Raw genomic sequence first — 23,365 nt, forward strand, 5'->3', positions numbered from 1 at the left:
GCACAACTTCGAACTTCTGTTCTTGTACCATCGGCGTGTGTTTGCTCTTGCGGAAGGTCAATACATAATTTGTGGGGCGTCATGCAGGCCGAGCCGATTGACGTAAACACCCTCGGCTGCGAATTCTCCGGTTCACCGTGTCGTACCGCTAGAAAAATTATAAACGTGTGCCCTCTTCGCTCGCGCTAAATTCGTGAATACCAGCGTGACAAAGGTATCTTCAGAAGAGCGAACGTATGTGCATTCCATGAGCGTATGCTGTGGAGCAATTTTCGTTATTTCTGCAGCCGCGAACTGCGCGCGTCCAGATGCGGCAGCGTGTTCTGAGCGGTTCAAAGACCGCCTGCGTTCTCATATGAAAGTTACACACGCAGATGCCCGACTTAGAAGAACATTGTAACGCGCCGTGCATTTAATGCGCGCGTACTGCCGCGAGCTGCACGCAGGGGCAGCAGCGCGCTCTGAGCAGCTGAACAAAAATCTGTTTCCGCAATTAGCGCTTATTCGCAATGCACCCTTTAGCGCGGACCGCCTGCGTTCGCATATGAAAATTACACACGCAGAAAATTCCAGAGTTACAAGGACTATGTAACGCGCCTACATAAAGTGCGTTGAATGCGCCCGTACAGCCGCGAGCAGCGCCTTCTGAGCAGCTGAACGCTTATCTATTTCCGCAATTAGCGCTTATTCGCAATGCACGCTTTAGCACGGCATTCAGTGATTCTCTATAACGCATATTCAGTATTTATTTGCTTTCATACTCGGATACTACCTACATTTGTTACTAATTAGCTTTTATTGGTAAGCATCACGCCACCGCGTTAAAGCGAATGCCTAACGCGTGCCCCAAGGTCAAGGACAACCTCCCCAGTTTACCAGCGACAGGTCTCCCACAAAACAAAAAAGTTAATGTACTTACACTTCTCTCTTGTGAACGTCCATGTGTACTTGGCCCTCCCCTCAGACAGATGATGCAGTACCCATTAAAAAAAGCATTACCCTCTTCCTCAATGGAACAGCTGTTCTTGAGAAAATATGGTTCTGTTGAATTACTTCACCACAGCAGCAGAGAGGTTGGCTTGTTTGCAATTCAGAATTTCACAAGCGTAACACAGAAACATGAGGAGTGTAGTAAATATGCAGAAAACTGGAAAAACTATCATATGTGTACTCCCTCGTCCACCTGCACACTACGTTAAACTTTATTTATACAACAGCAACCTTCAATTATGCTACTATTGATAAAAGATCACCCAATCTACGTTAGAACACAGTGATGACTGTCTTTCTGTTGCCTATCTTCTACAATGTGTCATAATCTGTGAATAATCTGTTCAATGTGTTTGGTAATAAAACACAAGCAGTTACATTGAGCAGGCAGTGTTTCAGCAATTTGTTTTGCAAGCACAAATTCATTTCTTCAATTTGCATGCACGACAAGTAGTCATACTTCAATTGATACAAGAACCAGTGGTTGTAACATTTTATTGGAATCAAAACAGCAGCAGTTCTCGTGTCAATGTAAGGATATAGGTATATATTTCCATCGTCGTGCACAGAACCTACTCCCAAAACTGAACACGTGGAACAACATATACAGTACAGCCTAAGCACTATACATAATTCACAGCAGTAAAGCAATACGAAAGTAGGGTGTAAAATCTCATCATGATGCGCACTAACGTGTGCACTTCACCGTGCCAGTATGTAGAATAATCCAAAAAAATAAGCTACTCAAGGAACTTGGTGTCAGCCTACACACGAAGGCAACTAATTAGTACAATAAGGCTAACATCACTTTTGGGAAATATGAAACCGTGTAGACAGGCAGTTGTACAGTTTTTTATTGCATTAGTTTGCCCTATGGCATCAAAACATGTCGCACATGATTTTGGAGTTGAGTTTCCTACAAAAAAGCCCAAAATAGACCTGTGGTGTTGACTGTAGGTCCACTTTCCAAGGTGCATAAAAGCATTCAGCAATGCCCACAAAATTACAAGGTTGCCTTCATATGTTGCTGTACATATTTACTCACGGATACCTTGAAGCCATCGTAAATTTCTGGAAGTGTGCTTGGGAACTTGTCGGCATAATCACATGACTGCAACGTACCAATACTTCTCATATGCATAACAAGTACAGCCATGCTTCAATGCTTTTATGCCAGCTAGTGCCATCTGTTACTCAAAAGTTCATCCTTAATTCCTCACTTGATGGCTTACGCATCATTACCACATTGAAAATAATCCAAGCACCATGGCTGCAACGTCAACTTGCAATTAGGCAATCACAGGCACTAAATTAAAAAATTCCTGTAAATAGTGGCTAGTCGTTTTGCACATTGGATCCTAGGACTTGATATGCCATGAGGATGAATAAAAATTGACCACACATATATACAGTCTGTGAAACAGTCAGGAGTTCAGTTCATAGGTAAGGAAAACGTGAAAATGAAATCAGAACACATAGCAACAAAGGGGACGGAACGACGCACTACTAACAACTGAAGTTGAACATGTGCTTGGCTTTTTTAGTCATGTGCGTATATCTTTCTGTGGTTTTGATTACACTTCAGTTACTGGTAGCGCATTGTCCTGTCTGCCCCCTTCATTCCTCTATGGATGTGTGATTGTTTAGTCTTGTAATTTTTTCGTACTGTGTGTTTACATCTTTCTGTGGTTTCGATTAAACTTCAGTTGCTAGTAGCGCGTCATCCTGTCCCCTTCATTTCTCTTTGCTGTGATTTTTTTTGCACCCTCTTTAACTATGAATATACACCAACTCGCCCAACTGCCCCTGTTAATTGACTTGTGTTTGCTGAATAACACTGGGTCCACTAAGCGTCTTTTTAAACAATGCGAAATTTTCAAATGCACACGATATCAGAAAGGTTGCACGCAGTATTGCGCATAACACTCTGCATCAATACCAGTGTTGGCCTAAATGTGGTACGAGCTGTTCGACATAAGTGTAAAGTGAGGCACATCAGGGTGTTCCCACAATCATGGGTGTCGACAGGGGTTTGCACAAAGGGCACCTGCCGCCATCAAGACACATCAGCACTTGACCCCACCCAAGCTACACCAATGCTCTCCTGCTCACCAGGCCGACACGTTACGCCGCCTTGCACCCCCAAGACAAAATCCTGCCGACACTCATGCCCACAATACACTTGTCTTGAACACAGACTGGTGGGCAAGCAACACTTGCTGCTTTGCCAGAAGTGTATTCCTGAAAATTACACAAAAAAGAAGTCCACTAAGATTTCTGTATACATAAAAATGAATGTCTTACCGAAGATTCGCACTTGACTATCCTTATTGCAGACATTTTGTCAAAACACGAAATAAATACAAAATTGAGATGCTGCTAAGTATTTCCTTGTGAGCGTCTCACTTCGTGTGCACAGGGCGAAAAACAAACGGATGTAAAAAAAATGCGAAACACCACCAGAAGTGAACTCTTGCCATGTTTACCATTATGTGGGTAGTTTTTGATGTCAGTAAAGTTATCATTATAAGTACACTTTAAAAGGGTTGTGAATGTTAGCAAGGTCTTTATTAACTGCACCTACTCTGTTTAGGAGTGAATATTGGGCAACTTGGCACTGAACCATGGCAAAAATAAACAGCGCACTTCTAATGAGGATAAACTAAGGCCTGGGCACAATAACAGCGCTTTCACCTTGTCAAATTGTGTCAACAGTCATGATACTATGTATTGACCTTGAAAACTATGGCAACATAATGCAAAACAGCAAATTAACGAGAGGGAATAAACAAGATGATTCAACAATATGGTTCAACAGACTCAACAGCTGACTTATGTCAATGCGATTAAATTAGCCTTGCACATCTCCTAATGGCTAAGAATATGCACATGTAACCTTGGCAAATTCCACTGTTGATACCTGACCAATGAAGTTGCATTCCTTCCATGCCGTTGAATGGCCGTTCCTTCTTTTCTGTTTTCACTGTTTTCTGATTTTATTGTTTTCACTAGCATAAATGTTTACCCTTTTTGATTTTGTCACTTTGCAGATGGCGTAGGTGTTTGCCTTTGAATGTGCACGTTTCTTCTGCTTTGTCTTTCCTACTTCTTTTTGTATGCGTATATGTTTTGCCTTTGAACGTGCACACGTTTCTGCTGCTCTGTCTCTCTTTTTGCTCTACTGGGCCTTGTGCACTTCTCAAGCTACCATTGTCGCTTTTCACTTGAGGCCCATTTTCTGTATTTTGCTGGAATAAACATTTATCCATTCATTCAATACCATAAAACGCATGTGCTTCACAATACACACTGCACTTAGCAGATGTCTGTCACATGATATGGCCGTCATTGTATAGCTTTAACATGATTTATTCGTTCTAGCTAAATGAATCCAAGCTAATGATGTTATTGTACCTTGATATGCTATTTCACTGTTCCTTGATGCATATGTATGAAGGTACAGTGCTTATATACCTTAATATGCTATTTCAGGAGACGGGCAGAGTGCGCAATGCAAAATTGTTGCCGAAAAGTCTTTTCACTTCCTGACAATCTGTGCTTCGGTGGGTTCTCACAGTTGCATGGCGGGAGAAAGATGTCCAGGGTAGTTGACTGCATCCAAGGTAGATGCTGCAAAATGAGAGCGCACGGTCTTGTCACATGTCAATGTGCGCAAATTGACACGATGGTGAAGGATTAAAACAAACAAATGAAGTTAGAGAAAAGAATAAATCGAAAACAAAGTTGTCCTTTATGCACATTCCTTCATGTGACAATGTGATAACCGTGGCCTTTTGCTCTAATGTATATTCCCTGAAAGCATCATGCCTCATTCATGCTTTATCGCAGGCAAGAAAATTATATCGTGCAAACAACTTTATCAGGGCGCACTCCTGGGTCGATTGACTGGTCGTATGAAGCATGAGTGATATTCACAGAAGTTCCAAAACATGCATCACACATCATTGCTATCTGAGTTTAACGACTTAAATGCGAAGCATTTGTTAAACACTTCTACGACTTTGAACGGATCTATCTACCTATATATATAGCCGCCTACGACTCATAGCTCGTGTGGTTGTTTCGTTAATGGGATGTATGCCAAAATTCGTGAGGCATGACACGACTGCATGAAGAACATGAATGATGGGTCTTAACTTGAAAATCATGCTATGCATTTCATTAACCACATGATTTACACGGCACTCCCTTGGTTCTCTTGCGACTGTTTCGTTAACTTGAAATTTACCAAAATAGGTATGGCGTCACAAGAGTGTATGACGCACATAAACGACAGTTTCTAACGTGCAAATCATGACACGCTTGTCATGTATGGCGTTATTTTGACAACATGGTCTCGGGGGCGCTAGTGACCGTTTCGCCTGCTTCATATACACCAAAATTGGTATTGTGCAGTGTGACTGTACGTCCAACATAAATGACAGCTGGCAACATGAAAATAATGACATGCATGTCATGTACACACGCCACGCTCATGGTGCGCTCGCGGCCGGTTCGCTAGCTTGACATACACCTAAATTGATATAGCGTGACGTGATTGTGCGACGAACATAAATGACATATAGTAACATGAAAATAACGACATGTATGTCATTTACGGCATGGAGCCTGGTGCACTCACGTCCGGTTCTCTAACTTGATATCACACCAAGATTGGTATAGCGTGACGTGACTGTATGACGTACATAAATGACAGCTGGTAACATGGAAACAATGAATGAAATGCGTGTAATGTACGGCATGGGTTACATGCCACGCTCATGGTGCGCTGGCGGGCATTTCGCAAGCTTGACATGCCGATTTTACTTTTCCTTTTTTTTTTTGCTTTTCATTGCACTTTTCAAGCGTCACAATGTGCAGAAGGTCATCTACAGGTGCATAAGCGACGATAAGGGCCCGCAAGGAGAGAGAACATCAGTATTACTTACCATTTTTGTTCCTGACTGTGCCGAGCACGCAGGGTGCCCATCATCTGCTTGGTAATGCACAGCGGCACGCTCGCTTGAGTCGACAGGCCGTCGCGATTATCGCACTCTCAGCGCAGCGTGTCGCACTTTCGTCAAACCACGCATATCACATCCAGCGGCGAGAACACAGTGAGGCTGCAGGCACAAAACGCGCACACACGACCGACACAGCTGATCGCTTGAGAAGTGGCGTTCACAAGGCCTAGCTGGCGTAGCCGGCCTAGCCAGGCCCCGGAAAGTCTCAAGTTCCAGCGATCGCCGCAGAGGGCGAAAAAATCGACCGCGGCGAGTTCTAGGTTCAAACACCGGGAGTGGATCTACTAACCTCTGCATTAGGATAACATGGCGACGTTGTGGTGGCCGCCATTCGCGCTATTTGATGGATGGATGGATGGATGTATACGGCTGTGCCCTTTAGATCGGGCGGCTGCTCACGCTACCTAGCCATAAAGTTAAGTACTATCACTATGTATTGAAGGATTGCAATTCACTCGTGCCTTGATTGTAGCCACCAATCGGTTAGCCTCCTCCTGGTTATTTCTACTCGTTTAAAGTCTATTTTGCCTTCACTGTCCCTAAACCCCAATGCTTTGAAATATTCCGCGCCATTATCTTGGACTGTAGGGTGAAGCCCTTTACAGAACATTATCAAATGTTCAGCCGTTTCCTCCTCCTCTCCACACGCACTACATAACGTGTCTGTGCCTTCGTATTTGGCTCGGTACGTCTTGGTCCGCAATACTCCCGTCCTGGCCTCAAACAGCAGAGAACTACCCCGAGAATTATCGTAGATCTTTTCTTTTGCAATTTCCTGCTTGAAAGTTCGGTAGGTCTCCAGTGATGATTTCGTAAGCATCCCCATTTTCCACATGTCCCTCTCTGTTTCCTTCACCTTCTTCTTAACCGATGTTTCCTTTTGGCTTGGTATTCTGCTGTTGTCTAAACACTTGCTTGACAATTTTCGAGTTCGCTTCCTCCATTTAGTATCAACATTCTTCATGTACAAGTAGCTGAAAACTTTCCTAGCCCAACGCTCCTCTCCCATTTTTCTCAATCGCTCCTCAAATTCTATCTTGCTGCTAGCCTCCCTGCCCTCGAACGATGTCCATCCCATGTCACCCTGTACCCCCTGATTTGGGGTATTCCCGTGTGCTCCCAAAGCAAGCCTACCTATGCCACGTTGTTTAATTTCCAATCTTGCTTGAACCTCTGATCTCATGCACAAGACCGCATTGCCGAACGTCAAACCTGGGACCATTACCCCTTTCCAAATCCCTCTCACAACGTCATACCTATTGTAGTTCCACAGTGCCCTATTTTTCATTACAGCTGCATTCCTGTTGCCCTTAGTCATTGCGTATCTTTCGTGCTCCCTTAGGTACTCATCCCCGTTGTTTATCCATACGCCCAGATATTTGTATTTATCCACTATCTCCAGCGTGACTTCCTGTATCTTATGCTCACTGCCTTCATTATCATTAAGAATCATGATTGCCGATTTTTCCCTACTGAACTTCAAATTTAACCTATCTCCTTCATTACCGCAGATGTCTATCAATCCCTGCAGATCTTCCTTGTTGTCGGCCATTAATACTATATCATCTGCATACATCAATGCCGGTAATGACTGTTCAACGTGTTTTCCTTGCTTGGCAAAAGAGAGGCTGAAGCCGAGTCCACTCCCCTCTAATTTAGCTTCTAATCCTTGTAGATACAGCATAAATAACAGAGGTGACAAGGGACACCCCTGTCGAAGCCCGCGTTGTATCTCTATAGGTTCGGATACCTGTTGTTCCCATTTTATAACTACCCTGTTACTTTTATAGATGTCCTTTAAAAGATTAGTTATTCCATCTTCCACATCAAGTGTGTCCAGTATTCTCCACAAGTCTTCCTGAATCACACTATCGTAAGCTCCCTTGATATCTAGAAATGCCAGCCACAGGGGCCTGTGTTCTTTTTCCGCTATTTCAATACACTGCGTCAATGAGAACAGATTATCCTCCAACCTCCTTCGTTTACGGAACCCATTTTGTAGTTCCCCCAGCACCCCCTCATTCTCCACCCATGTCTGTAATCTTTCCTTTACGATCTGCATCACCAGCCTGTAAACTACTGATGTCACTGTTATAGGACGGTAGTTGTTTATATCAGCCTTGTCTCCCTTTCCTTTATAGATCATGCTCATCCGGCTTAGTTTCCACCCATGGGGGGCTTCACCATCCATTATTGCTTTGCTCGTTGCTTCTCTTAATGTTTGCTTAGAGTTTGGACCTAATTTCTTTATTAGCATAATTGGGATGCCGTCAGGGCCTGTTGATGTGCTATTAGGAACCCTCTTCTCTGCCCTTTCCCACTCTCGTTGTCCCAGTGGAGCCACTGCGCTAATTGGTCTATCCTCATCCGTTAGGGTGCATGCATCGCTTCCTTGTTTAAATTTTTCTGTCATCATTGTTCTTATAAATTCCATTGCCTCATCCCCTTCTAGCCTAACCCCTTGAACTGTAGTTATAAACCTTTGTTCCATGCTTGTCTTATTACTCAGAGAATTGAGATGGTTCCAAAACTTTGCAGCTGCCTTTCTATCCTTTTTGCTTACTTTCGCCATCCATTGGGCCCCCTTTCTTCTAATCTTTTCATTGATCAGATTGGAAGCTTCCCTTCTGCAGCTCAAAAAGTTGCCCCATTTTCTTTCGACATCATCTTCCGGTTCACCCCTCTGTTTAGCATGCCTGTGTTCTCTGGAGGCTTCCTGACGTCTTACTATGGCTCTCTTAACTTCCTCATCCCACCAGCTCTTGGGTTTGTGTCTCCTTTTCCCGGTTGATTTGGCTCGTACCTTAGCAAGCTCCAACTCAAACAGTCTAGTTAGATTTGTGTACGTCCACACTGTTTTAGTATCCTCGGTGATTACTTTCTCAATCTCTTTAGTTGCTATTTCTATTTGCCTTTCTGAATAAATATTACCCTGTGGTTGCTCATATTGCCTCCTTCCTATTTTCATTTCTCTTCCAAAACTCAGCTTGATACGTTTGTGATCACTACCCAAGCTTCTGGAACCATATTCATCTATGTTCATCACCCTTAGCCTATCATACATCCTATGTGACATCAGTGCGTAATCTATCGTCGACTGCAGCCTTCCCACCTCCCATGTTATCTGCCCTTCGCACTTCTTGGTACTGTTGCAAATGATTAAATCATGCCTTTCACACATATCCAGCAGCATTCTGCCGGTTGGGTCAGTATATCCATCCATATCTTCTATGCAGTGGCTCCGGAAGCGGGGGGGCAGGGTGGGCTAGAGCCCCCCCCTGTCTGCAGAAGCAAGGGGCTCAGCCCCCGCGGTGAAACCCTGTCTCGTTTTTTTTTTTGTTATTCTTGCGCGGCATATTTTTTTCGCGGCATTTTGGAATGTTCTTAGCGGCTGAGAACATTCCGGAATGGATGGGGATACTTTAGCGCTCCGCGCACCTGCGGCGTCTCCTCTCCGACACCATGCAAGTCTCCTCAGCAGTCCGGCCTTATTCCGCCCAGGTGCGACTAAGTGGAGTCAACGAGCCGTCAATTTCCCAAAAAGTGTCATCCGAAGTGTCCGTCTTCAGCCTATAAGCCCTACGTCGTCAAGCGGACGTTGACTTTTGAAGTGCAAGTATAGTGTACTAGAATATTCTAGTACACTATAGTGCGGGTGCGCTCTTCATTATGCACCTGCCAGTGCTACAGAGTTAGTGGAATGGAAGTGCGTTACGAGTGAAGACGACGAAAACTACGAAATGCTTCACGGCGGCATGAACACATCGTTTTTGCCACTTTTTCAACTGACGCGGCGGCTGTTCTCCTTGTTTTATATAGTTGATTTATATATCATTGAAAAACTTGATCTTTGTGCATTTGAGATATATCTATTAAAAACAAGTCAACCGTCAGTATTTGGGAATGGATAGCCAAGAATAAGCGCTAGTTACACGGTTAGGCCTGATCGTGGCTCAGAAGTCACCATTTTTTTGAAAAATATGCTACAGTTACAGCACTATTTCTTGCACAGCACTTTCAATACTATTTATCTATTTCCTCAACGTAACAAATCAATGTCGGACTTCTACTTTATTGCTGCTTAGCTTTTGAAAACAGCCAAATTTAGTAACTTTCGCTACAGACTGTCCGGTAACTATTCGCCAGAGAAAATTCATTTTCGGGTCGTATATAGAGGACAAGATTTTCCGTCTGAATGCTCAATTTCATTAATGTACGATCCTCTCCCTTTTTAATTATGTTGGCCAATTTTTGGCCAATTTTTGTGGAAAGCTACCGAAGTTATCTGGCTGAATTTGCACGTAGAGTAACTAGAGCCTCCTATTTCTTTCCTCAGTGTAGCATTTTTCAATAGAGCAAGCAGAAATGCCCAACGATCAAGCTCGTAAATTGTCTGAATTTATCGTGCCGCAAACGTCAACAAAACCTCTGTAATCTTCAAATAGCGCTGAAATCTGAGCATGCATAGCCTGAAATATAGCTGTTACGGTCTCCTGATATAATTATAGATACGAATCACACACAAATACTGTCGGAATACTGAGCAATCTACATTATTCCTATCACTACAACGAAAATCTTTCTGTAGCGCCACCTAGACGGAAAAAACCAAGGCGCTGAATTTGAAAGCTTCCCGTCTCTCCGACTGTAGCATGCGAAAACATTTGACTACAGAGGAGAATGACTTTTCTAACTTCAAACCATGCGCCACCATCTGTAGGTCTTTTCTTTTTTTTTGCCTCCCCTCAGCGTGTTTCGTCAGCGCGGGACAGCGTGAAAGCAGGTGTATGATGGCATAGCAGGTGTCAAATCCTCCGAGAGTGTGCGGTGAGTCGGGTGAATGAAAAGGTAAAAAAAAGGCCGAATTCTCGTAACGTCCCTCTTGGGATTTGCGCATATTTGTCTCCGCGCACGGGCTACCAGGAAAGAAAGCGAGGGGTGTGCAATGACAGACAAAAGAAAGCAGACAAACGGACGAGGGAACTGGGCAGACGTGCGTGGGTGAGGTTCTTTTTCTTCTTTTTTACAATAAAGTAGAGTTTTTCAGAAGTGCTGCGCTTGTTGGTACCGCAATCGCAAAGAAAGTAGTGGACGAAAATATATACTTGTCGCTGGCAGTTAGGAATGACACGAAAACTGTTTTGTACCTGCTGCGTGTTTATATCTGTCATTGCTAACAAACTGAACACTACAATGCCTGCCTCTCTTTTCTCCTTTGTGTATCTGCGTATGCAAATCAAATAATAATACACTTCATTTCTGCGTCTTCAGCATTTACCCCGGGCAAAACCACAGTGCGGCAGGAGTGCGTGTCGCGAAGGTAACCCATCACTTTCAACCGCGCTTGCTGTGCTCTAAACTTGTGCTAGATTAGGCTACAAGTAAAAATCCGGCAGGATACGCTCGCTTCGAGCCTATGCGTCCGACTGCTTAGCTTAAGGACGCGGGTTCGATTTCCGCCTACGACAAGCGCGCATTTCCATTGCACCGAAATGCGGGAACGCCCGTGTATACATTTCCATGCACCCCAAGTGTTCTGTAATACCCCATGACGGCGTTCCTCATAATTACATCAAGCTCTCTCTAAGGGGACGCGGACGTTTGCGAATTCTTCACTCAGAGTCGGCTGTGAATATCCGTCATTGGTTTCAATAAACCACAAAGCCGAACAATATTTGTTTCGTTGCTGTCTGCATAAACACAGGGTTTTTGCACATTTCAGCCAGTAACAACGAAGCGAATTGGCATGAAATTTTGCTGATTGCAGAGCATGGCGTAAGAAAAAGCAGTGCGGCGCCAGGTCTCTTTTTTTCTGATTTTTTTTTTACTGGGGAGTACCCGCGACAAGTGAGTTCTTTCAGGGGGGCAGCAAAGCGGAGAAACTATGCGTTGTGCTTTGACTATGGTCTCTTGAGCAAGGGAGGTGGGGGGTGGGAAGGGGGGCAAAATGGAGCAGGCGAACATTTTTGGGGAAAGGAAGCCCCCCGCCCTGAAGGATAGATGTAATGGTAGACAAGAACCGTGCCGGAAACGCCAAGTCGAAGCAACCATCAGTCGTGAAGCCCATCCATATTTCCCGTGCACTGAAGGCCCCGCCGCGGTCGTCTAGTGGTTATGGCGCTCGACTACTGACCCGAAAGTCGCGGGATCGAATCCCGGCCGCGGCGGCTGCATTTTCGATGGAGGCGAAAATGTTTGAGGCCCGTGTACTTAGATTTAGGTGCACATTAAAGAACCCCAGGTAGTCGAAATTTCCGGAGTCCTCCACTACGGCATCTCTCATAATCATATCCATATGGTGGTTTTGGGACGTTAAACCCCAGATATTATTATTTTATTATGTTCACTGAATGAAGGTTTACTCCACTCAATCTGAGTATCGCTGCGTCAGGTTCGCACACCTGCGGACTATCAGAGCGGTGTCATCAACAAGGTCTAACCGTCTGGTTGAACACTGCTATAACAGGGCACAGCTGCGACCTGAACAATGCGACGACGCTGGCTTGTGAACGAAGGAGAGAAAATACTCCTTGTAGGGCCGCATATGGTGGTGCGCCCTAAGGACGCCGACGTGTTAACGTTTTCAGGGGAGAATGCCCTGTCTCTTTCGCTCGCCGACGGCGGCCGCTCAGCTTTTCTTTTTGTGTTGAGTGCTGGGGGCGAGAGCGGCTTCGCACCAAGGGGCGAACCGCAAGGTCGCAGGATGCCGAGAGGGGTGGGATTTCGGAGCGGACACCTCCCGCTGTGCTTGGAGTGCACTGCGGGCAGTTGTGTCGGCTGTGATGGCGCCACGCGGGCAGTTGCGCGCCGCCTCCCCTCTGGTCTGAGATCTGGACCACGGCCGCCGCGGTCTTGTTTTTGAACTCCGGGAAGGCACCGCTTCCGGCTAGTAGACAGACCCCACTGCGGGGGTCTGAAGCGCAGGCGGCGCTGTTTGATGACACCGGCCAGCGACGGGAACACGCTGCAGAGGCGAAACCCCAGTAGCCTGGTTTGCGCCAAGTTGAAGGCGACGGCACTTTTGCTGGCCGACGATGCCGCTGCAGCGCGGAATGTGTGAGCAATAAATTCCGCACATGGCGTCGGCTCCTGACATTGTGCGTGGCCACGTGTTGACGAGAAAGAAGGAAAGCCGTTGTTTTTCGCAATATCTTGGTTTTCCGTTCAGGCCCTGCCCGGTGGGCTGTGGCCTACGAGTACTTACACTCTGGTTGGCCGCCGTGGTCAAGGGAGGGATAAAGGGATGCCACCGCCCTTTTTCGTCTAAGCCCTTTCCTTAATAATTGTTGAGTGAAGTCGGAGTAAATCTTTTACAACTAGTTCCATAGAAGTTTTAAAAAATCGATTCGATAGTTCACGGTATTTCTGGCTCTTAACCGTTTCGCGCTCTGCTGCTTTCTAGCCGCCTGTCAAACGTGATTAGCTCGGAGCCTCAGACGAAAGAGACTGCAAACGCGGCGTCTTGATGCTCCACCAGTATACCAGCTCAAGTGACGAAAAAGAGGCTGACTTGTCTCCTACTGCCCTCGCGCGCGACAACGCGGCGTCTCGCCAAACATCTCCCGCCCCATGTGCTGTCGTGCCTAGTGTCCCCGGGCAGTGGACAGGAGAGGCCTGTTGCTTGTGGGGTTACTTCGCCGTGTTTGAATTCTGTCGAGCCAAGTGACCGCTGGTTCTTGCGCCTTTGGTCCTGGCGCCCTGTCCCTGGCTTTCCCTGGCTTCGCACGTTTCGTCGGTGCTCTGCGTAATCCGAGCGTCGGTGAGTGGTTTCCTCTTATTCCTCTTTTCTGTCTAAGTGACTGTCAAATCGTTTTCGTGTGTACAGTATATCCAGGCTTATGCGTAAACACATATTATTTACAACTGTACTGTACTAGCAACATCGCCGTCAACACCTGTGAAGGTGGCTGAGCAGCGAAGCTGTGTTGGGCACCCATGCCGACCGGGAGCGCTCTGTTGGTTGCGATTCCGAGCAGAAAACCAGCGATTTTCCACGCAGGAAATTTTCAGCCGTCGTTTTGGAAGACAGGAAAAATAGGAATCTATGGGATATTTCAGAGAATTTTAAGAATGGTGAAATTTGTCTATGATGACCAAAACACAGCGGTCGCTGTGCGCTTTTGAGTTGTGCGAACGGTTCTCGCGCATGCAGCACGCAAACCCTTAAGATTGGTTTCTGATAATTATATGGAGTGATTTCTAATTCTTTCTCAGTGTTAGACTCGAAACCCACGTATGAACATTACACTTAGAGCACACGAGTTAAGAAGGCCATTCTTTTTAGCGCAGGCGGTACTCATGATTTTAATAGTCGTAAACATGCAGGGAAACATGCCGGGTTGTGCAGGGAAATGTGCTGTGACAGTTTGAAGCACGCAGGGGAAAATGCCCGAAATAATGAATTTTCATGTCCCAGATTGGGAATTCTTGGGCGTAGTACGGAACATCACTGCAGAAAACACTATCACGCGGAGCAGAGCAGATGACGTGGAATCTAATCGCCGTTTTCACTCGATCAACGCAAACACACACACACACACACACACACACACACACACACACACACACACACACACACACACACACACACACACACACACACACACACACACACGCGCGCGCGCGCGCGCACGCACGCACTAAAGATTGTTTTAAAAAAATCTTTTATCCTCCGTTGGACGAATTTTAGTTGCCGATTCACAGATTGCGCGTACAACTCTTCATGGAGAGGCTCGTTGGTAGAGGCACTCTTTTTGCCTTCACCCTCCACCGCTCGAGCCGGCGCCTTTGTTTATAAATATGCCGTTTGACTTTTTTTGTCATTGATTTACAGCTCCTGCTGTTAAGATCTGCACATCTTAGTATTTGATACTCTCTCAGTTTGTGGCTCTTAACGTAGGCGGCTTCACACGTTCGTTGTGTTTGTATTCCGGCTGTTGGTTAGTCGCTGCATGAAATCTTTTGTTTTGTTCCATTCGAGAGTGTGTATTCTCGCACTGCTACCGGTGACTTTCTCGAATATTAAATTGCGAACCTGTCACTGCCGACCGTCGACCGGAGTTTGGCTGAGAGATACATCACTGCGTGGCACCGCGGCCTGTGACAATATTAGTGCCAAAGGTTAAACTAAAAAATAGACCAGTTATTCAAGAAAGGTTGAAAGCTCATTTGGGTTTTCGACAACTATATCTTTTGCAAAGAAAATATTATCAACAAAATTGCGAGATCTTTTGATGATTTGCACGATTGAATTCATGTACAGACAACTTGTCACTCATATTGCACAGTCGTGTAGAGAATGTTCTGTACATTGTTTTCAAGTGACGTCCCAGACAGGTTCTCTGCGCCGTGTACTCCAACATAGCAGCCACCGTGACTTTTCATCTCATTAGAGAGTGTCAGTGCAGAGAAGGACAGAGAGTCTTTCGGTCTCCGCGTTCTATTGTGCTCTCCCCGCTTTCTTCTGTTCGCCAGCCGCGCCACGGGGAAAACAAAGGCACGCGAGGGGGCACCAGCGCTAATCTGATGTCACGGTTTCTTGCTCAGCGAGCATCTCAACCAGCCTGTACTTCAAGATGGCAACCACGGTGACGTCAGTTGAGATAAAGAAGTAGAGTTGGGCTTAATTGGCATGTGATGCGTAGCTTAGACAACAGGTGGAAAAGGCGAGCAACTGAATCGATACCGAGAGACGGAGTTTGGAGGCAAAAAAATTAGGTGGCAAGGTGTCCTGCAGCAGGCATCCACAAACTGATGATGATGAAGATGAAAGGATAAGAACAGCAGATGCGATAACTTTTATGCTCATCTTGCCCAACGACAGTTTTAAAAGAGTTCCTTATTTTATGATTCAATAACGAGATCACGCTGATTTGGTTATACCAGTTACGCCATGCAGAGCTGGTGTTTGGCCAGTAACAGATTGAAATACCCAATCGCAGTAATAGGGGACATTCTTTGTATTCTGGAAGCAAACTTTAGTTACTATGTTATTCCAGCATGGGGCTGTGCTTAATTTTTTTTTTTTTTTGCAGAGCTGTTGAATTGTACAATACAACTACGCGTTGTGAAGTTAGGCAGAAAACGTTTTCAATGGAAGAGACGGGGATGTAGTGTCATTTTCTCCTTTTCACACGATATTGAATATGAAGACGCTCGTTTTTAGTTATGTGTTTATGATTGTCTTGTTTTGCAGTTCTGAAGCAGCCCTAAACGCAATGGAAAGATACTTGATTAAGAAAAGGAAGGCTCCTGATATTGAACATGAATCTTCGCCCTGTCCATCCCCAATTACAGCACTTGATGGCGCGGGGTCAAGGAAGCGGACTTACGGTAAGAATGCATATACCTTTATTTTGAGAAAAAAAAAGCGGCAATATTGTTTTCAGTTCTAAAATATCAGTGAAAATGGCAATCAAATAGACCAGCAAAAAAAAGTTTAGAAAATAACAAACTTCAGTGTTTTTAGGCCTCTTTATGGGTGGCGATATTTTAGAAATTCATTTTCTTAGTTCTCGATTTGTATTCGACAAATCACTATCAAAATTATCAAATTTGGAAAATGTATTACTGCCTGCTATATGGTGCGGGCCGAGGTTTTATTCTTTTTTCATACCTCACAATAAAGAATGCTGCTAGGTCGCCTTGGATTGTGGTAGCTAATGAACCGTTTGTGGATGTTGAAACCCAAGTGCCCTAGAATCCTGTAAAAGTTGCAACGCGCAGCGTCGCCACTTCGTCTTTTGAGGAGTTTGTTCTTACTTCTAAATGCAGAAAGTACTTGTGGACCTTCTCCGAACCCGGCCACCGTTGATGCTGCGGATGACCCTGTACATGCGCGGCTCCTTCTAGGTCATGTTCACCGGATGCTTAGTGCCCTCGTGGAGAAGACGCACCGCCACCTACCAAGTTTGTACCAGCCAAGAGCTACGTCTTTCCAAGGGGCAAATGTAACAGGTCCTGCCAGCACGCATGGTTCGAGAAGTTTCCATGGCTCCATTATGACGCCGAGCGCGACATGGTGCTTTGTCACGCGTGCCGCGTTGCATTCAAAGAAAGGAGAGCCACTGGGCCCGGGCTGGAGCTTAGCTTCCTGCAGAATGGTTTTTCTCATTGGAAGAACGCCCTTGAGAAGTTTCGGTGCCACGAAGAAAGCACTTACCATGTCGATGCTGTACAGCACCAGCTGAGTAAAGCCAAAAGGGCACGTGTTGTTGAGCTCCTCACAAGCAATTGCGCTAAGCAGCAACGTGAGTCTAGGGAAGCTCTTCGCGTTATCGTGAGTTCCATTCGCTACCTCTGCCGCACCGGTCAGGCCCTTCTAGGACACACTCAGCAGTTCGGCAACCTGGTGGACTTATTACAGGAGCGCTGTGAAGACGTACCTGCTCTTAAGACATGGCTAAGCCGAAGGGACAAGTGGCTGAGCAGTGACATTCAGAATGAAATCATCAAGATCATGGCTCACGCACTACAGCGCGAAATCTTGGAAGACATTAAAGTGACTCCATTTTTTGGAATAATCGCTGATGGGACCACGGACGTGGCGGGGGACGAACAGTTTACACTTTGCTTGCGTTGGGTGGAAGATGCCTCACTGGAAGTTCATGAAGAGTTTATCGGAGTTTACAGCCCCCCAGACTCTAAGGCCAACACGCTGTTCTTAGCTGTAAAGGACATGCTTGTGCGTCTAGGGCTCGATTTGAGTCGTTTGCGTGGTCACTGCTTCGACGGTGCAGCCAACATGTCTGGGCGCTTCTCTGGAGTTCAAAAGAGGATCGTCGACGTTCAGCCGAAATCAATTTACGTGCACTGCGCCAGTCATTCGTTAGATTTGGCTCTCCGGGAAGTCGACCGTAGCAGCGTAATAGTTGCAGATGCGCTATGCGCCGTGAAAGACGTTTCCAACGCAATCCTTACTTCTGCGAAACGGAAGGCCACGTACAGCGGCATCGTTCTTCCTCCATGCGTCGATGATGCACGCGCAATACCTGCAAAGGCAAGCAGTCTTCTACCACTGTGTCCAACGAGGTGGGCAGTGAGAGTGAATTCAGTTAAACGATTCACCGAGAACTATGAAAGGGTTCAGGCTACGATGCAGGAGCTGTTACAAACTCCAGGATCACTTAGAGATGATCGGAGAGGGATTATGAGAGGGTACGAAAAGCAGCTGCAGAAGTTTCATACTCTATTCGGATTAAACATGTCCAAAGAACTGTTTGGCCCATGCGAGCAACTTCCAGGGCTCTTCAGAGTCCCAAATACAGTGCGACCGGAACCAAAAAGGCAGCTAAAGCACTGTGTCAGACCATGGCGAACCTGAGAACAGAGGACGGCTTTGATCGAGTTTTTGAAGAAACACAAAATGCCGCCATGAGGTTGGGCCTTGATCAGAGTGAAACCGTGGTCGCCAGACGCGTAAAACCGCCCACGCGATTTGAGCATTCAATTAAGCCTGCTCCTCCAGTGGTATTGGATGCAAAGACAAAGCTCCGAAAAGAGTTCTTTGCGGCAGTTGACTGCGTGACATCCGAAATAAAAAATCGGTTTGACCAACCAGGCATGGACTATCTAGCAAAGCTTGAATGCGCGATCGTCAACAGTACACGTGGACAGCGATTAACCGAGGAGGCACTGAAAGAAGCTCTCGGAGTCCACAGCACAGATTTTGATCTAGACAGGCTTGCGGCACAGCTTCTACTCCTTCCAACAGTTATTTCTGGGGCAGGTGTGAACACTGTTGAAGATGTGGCTGAACAACTGAGGTCCGAGTCTCAAACAGTTCGGAATCTTTTGGACCAGGTTGTGAAACTTGTGCAGCTTTTGTTGACTGTACCCGCATCAGCGGCATCAGGAGAGCGCTCTTTTAGTGCGCTCCGGCGAGCGAAGACATATCTTCGCAGTCGCATGACGCAGGCCCGTCTCACTCATCTTCTCCTCCTGCACACCCACCGGGAAAGAACAGGAAAGTTATCTCTGGATAAAGTCATGAACGAATTTATAACGAAAACGGCCGAACGCTCAGCAACGTTTGGTTCATGCTAGCTGTGTTTTTTTTTTTTCGCAACCCAGTTATATGGTCGAGTACTGAGTGTCCTGTGTTTGTAATCGACGCACCGGCGCATTTGATTATCAGTCCAATATAGACGTATTTTTGTTTCCTTCCTTATTACGCATATTTCTAGCTGTTGCCATTTCCGTAATGCACTATGTCATCGTACAGAATAATGTGTAACACCTATTTGTGAGTCCATGATACATTAACTTTTGTTCGAACTTATACCATTTGTGCTTATCTGCATCATTAAATCTGCATTCGTCTACATTGTATGACTTCAGTTGACATACTATCGGCAATTAATTTTTTCTTGCGTGCGGAAGTGCTGAGCTAAATGCATGAAGGGGGACGCTTGCCTTATGGAAATTTTTTAATGAAGAGCATCTTTCCGTTGTTCATATAATGTGTGTCACATGATTAAACAGATCATGTTTGTTATTGTGACGGCTCACTTTAGTAAATAAACATTGTTAGTGTAAATCGTTCTAATTTATGTGTGACTGTTTTTGTTTGAAGACGGGAAATGACGTCTTTATTGATGTGACGCTAGAAATACACTAAAAAAACAAGCCTCTTGCTCATTTAAGGTAATATTTAAAAAATCAGTCATAAGCAACGGTAGAGGAAACAGCCATTTCAAAGCAGCTAAGTAGCAAGTATGCATATATTTTATTGTGCAGCCTTAGTGAAATTATAGAGACAACCTTTGACATCGTGACCTAAACCGTATACACAACCAACAGATTGTTTGGAGTTACGTTATTGCTATGGATATGCATAAACTATAGCGAAAGATGTCTTACTTATTCAGAAAATGCAAATTACTACGAGAAATTTGCTCCCAATTTAATAGAAAAAGTTAGCAGAGTAAGGATACTAATGGTAATGGTTGAGATGCCCATCCTAAAGCTGACAAATCTTCTCTGTAAAGTCATACGTACGCTAAACAAACCAGAAACGTGCGTGCACGTGTGTATTTTTCGCGCGTGCGCACTTGTTTGTGTGCGTGCACATTAGAATATGGCTCTAAACGTTATCCTGTGACCAGCCGGAAATCGTGGCTTAGCGGTTATCTCGAGCCCCCCCTGCCGCGAAAGACTTCCGGAGCCTCTGCTTCTATGTGCGCATTCATATCTCCTAATATAATTATCTCGCACTCTTCTCCTAGTTCATCAATGTCCTTTTCTATGCACTGCACCATTTCTTGGTTTTCCTCTCTGGCTTTTGCTCCTGTCCACAAGTATACAAAACCCAGGAGTGTCATCTGCCCTGCCACTTTCCCTTTTAGCCATAAATGTTCCCTGCACTCCTGCTTGACCCTTTGCCAGTCTGTACTTTTATGAATAAATGCCCCGATACCACCCCCCTTCCTGCTGCCTTCTGTTCTATTGCAATATTCCCATGCGTAGTCCGGATTGCTAGGTGGTTGTTCCATGTCCCTAAGATGTGTTTCTACAAACCCATATACCATCAGCTTCTCCTCCCTTAGTTGCTCTTCTATCTCTCCCCACTTCAACCTATTCCTGCCACCCTGCATGTTAATATAACCTACATCTGAATTTGCTCGGCCCTGCCTACGTCGATTTCTTCTCCCCTGGACTCTACGTGTCTTGGATATTGGTGCCACTTTGAAATCGTATCTGTCTACACTGGTGGCCTCAGGGCACTGGGTCCCCCTAAAAAAGCTGTGGCTTGGCGACCCATCCTATTACCTACCCTCCTGCCCGTGGCACCACTGTAATGAATGCCATCTTGTGCAAAAGGGCGGAGGCCGGGTTCGTACACGTCTTTGTTTACCTCCATTACGCTGTAGCTGAGCTGCCGGCTCATAGCTCTGATGACACAGTTAGCCTCTATCACCCTCCTTTCCATACCGCCAGATTGCCCCCAGACTTCTGGGATGGTGCATATTGTCACATGCACACCCTCAGAAGCTTCTCGAAGCTTACGCACCCCATCCTCTAACTGTCTCTGAAGGTTCTGGCTCTTTCCCTTCAGGACATCGTTGAGACCAGCATGGATGATGACGAGGTTTTCACCCTCCATGCTGTCCCCTACCACTTCCTGTGCTTTGGCCAGTGCATCCGTCATGCACTTTCCTGACTGGGCCTCCACTTTTACCCTCCTGTCTGCCTTCACTGTCGTAAGGACTCCCTGCTTGACTCTGGCTACATTGGAGTCCCCCACCACTAGGACCCTTCTACGGTCCAGTCGTTCGCTTCCGGCTTGCGATTGCTGTGATCCTGTTCTCCCCCGCTGATCCCCCGTTCGCTGAGTGTCCCCGACTCGCGATAACGAGCCCGCTGCCGGTGCTCCTTGCTTTGCCCCGCCGGAAGCCTGTCGCGCCACATCGCTGTAGCTTTTTCTCCTGCTGTCGCCTGTTCCTACATGTGTCACTGCAGCCCCTAGGTCCCCTTTCTTGCCTGTTTCTGCCTGGAATTCCGTGATTCCCTTGCCTTTCGCCTCCCACTGCTCGGGACCGGAGTCAAGCGCCATAAGCACCTTTACTCGCTCTTCGAGCTCGGCCCGACTTTCCCGTTCCTTCCTTAGATCGGCCTCCATTTGTTCTACTAGGCTGGCGGTAGCCTCCCCACGCTCACGTGCCTCTCCGAGCTGCGCTTGGAGCTCAATTCTCTTTACTCGCTCCACCTTCAGCTCCCCCTTTAGCTCCTCAATGCAAGATTCCATGCGCTGCACGGCCGCCTTCACTTTCTCGCACAGCTTGCACACGAAGCTCGCCTCCTCAGCGTCGGCTAGACTTGTGAAGGCCGTCTCATCTAGGCAGCACCAGCGCGTGCATTCCCCGCACTGCACGAGATCACTGGCGCCCGTGGTTTTTTCCGTCCGCTTAGCCATCGCCCGCCCGACCATCGAACAGAACCCACAAAGTTCAGTCTAACACCGTTAATATAATTAAACAGGCGCACCCAAACACCCTACTACGGGTTTAAAACTGCCGCCTACCCCGTTCACCACGTGGTCAACGTTACCGCATCGTTGCCCGTGGCGCACGGTACTCGCGTGTTACCAAAGATGCACTAAACCGCAAAATAATAGTTCTTACATCGGTTATCTCTACAACCCCAACAACCCAACGAGCAATATAGAGAACAAATAAAAGGAAAAAAGAAAAAAAATTTGAAGAAAAAAAAAAACTTATCTCTTTGTACGCTGCTCCTGCACCGTCCAACCTTCAGTACCTCCAACCTTCAGTACTTCGAATCTTTTTGACTTTTTATGTAGGGGCGCCCTCGTCGGGCCCAAACTTCAAATTAAAATATTCTTGAAATAAGGAAGTTTAGTTGTTTGCTTAGTGTTACACTTCAATAAACAAATTGCTGTTTATACGAAGTGGCCTTGCCTTGCCAGGTACCACGTCATCAATCTTTTGTAATAGTTTTTGCTCCAACAAACTCGTAGTTGTCAGCAGCCTATCGGCATCATTATCTTCATTTCAAAATATACCGCGGCGCAACGACAGGTAACGGTTCGCGGTGCATTGGGATGGGTCTTTAGGTGCTAATTAAGGAATAGTTAATAAACGTTTATTCTCTCTCTCTCTCGCGCTGTTTCGTTTCGCTGTAAATGTTTCGAGCCACTGCCGGCCGACACACTCGCTTTTGTTCTGTTCGTTTTGACTCGTTAAAATCCCTTCGCGAAGTGCATTCAGCTGACTTCAGGGGAACGAAGGGACCGTTGAAGCTTTCACCGGATGACACTCGTTTCAAGCCCGAGAATACACGGACCGGTGAGTAAAAACCCATTGCTTCAGTTTTTTTTTTTAACCAATGGCTTTGTGTGGGTGTCACACGGAGGCGACGCACTGCAATATTCAATTTTTCAACGTCATACTCTGTCGTTGAGAAAACGTGCGTTCCTTGCGGCGTGGCTTCACGTGGGAGCGGGTTGCTGAGTTTTATCGTTCGGTTAACATTAACCAGGCCACTGCAATAAATAAAGGGAGGCAATTGCATCACCAACGCCTCGCATGTATCTTCGTAACTTGCCCGTATATCAGTGCAAAAAACATATGAGTTATAGTCTCCCGGATCGCATTTGAGAAGCCAGGTTTAGAGGTCTCATTTCTCCTGCTGTTAGTTTAGGTTACCTTTACTACACGTTTGGTGTAACAAAAGCTTCACATAATTATGAGTGTACTTTCACTTTAGTGTGATAAAAAACCGTCACTATAATCAGAAATATTTTTTTTTCTGCTGTAGCCTCCTGGCCTGACAAGGAAACAGCTGTGTGCAATGAGCAAGGCACCTGTTACATGACACGCCTTGTAAAGAAG

General features: G+C 46.0%; 1 protein-coding gene across 1 annotated transcript; it reads right to left on the reverse strand.

The window, feature by feature from the left end:
• Positions 1-20,685: 20,685 nt before the first annotated feature.
• LOC119403665 (uncharacterized) lies at positions 20,686-21,927 on the reverse strand. Its single transcript, XM_037670577.2, has one exon. The coding sequence runs from the start codon at positions 21,925-21,927 to the stop codon at positions 20,716-20,718; it is 1,212 nt and encodes a 403-aa protein (XP_037526505.1). The 3' UTR covers positions 20,686-20,715.
• Positions 21,928-23,365: the final 1,438 nt, after the last annotated feature.

The sequence above is a fragment of the Rhipicephalus sanguineus genome, chromosome 8, assembly GCF_013339695.2.
Source record: "Rhipicephalus sanguineus isolate Rsan-2018 chromosome 8, BIME_Rsan_1.4, whole genome shotgun sequence".
Taxonomy (NCBI): Eukaryota; Metazoa; Arthropoda; class Arachnida; order Ixodida; family Ixodidae; genus Rhipicephalus; species Rhipicephalus sanguineus.

Coding starts and splice junctions, on each gene's coding strand:
- LOC119403665 (XM_037670577.2), bottom strand. CDS start 21,927: ATGGCTAAGCGGACGGAAAAAACCACGGGCGCCAGTGATCTCGTGCAG.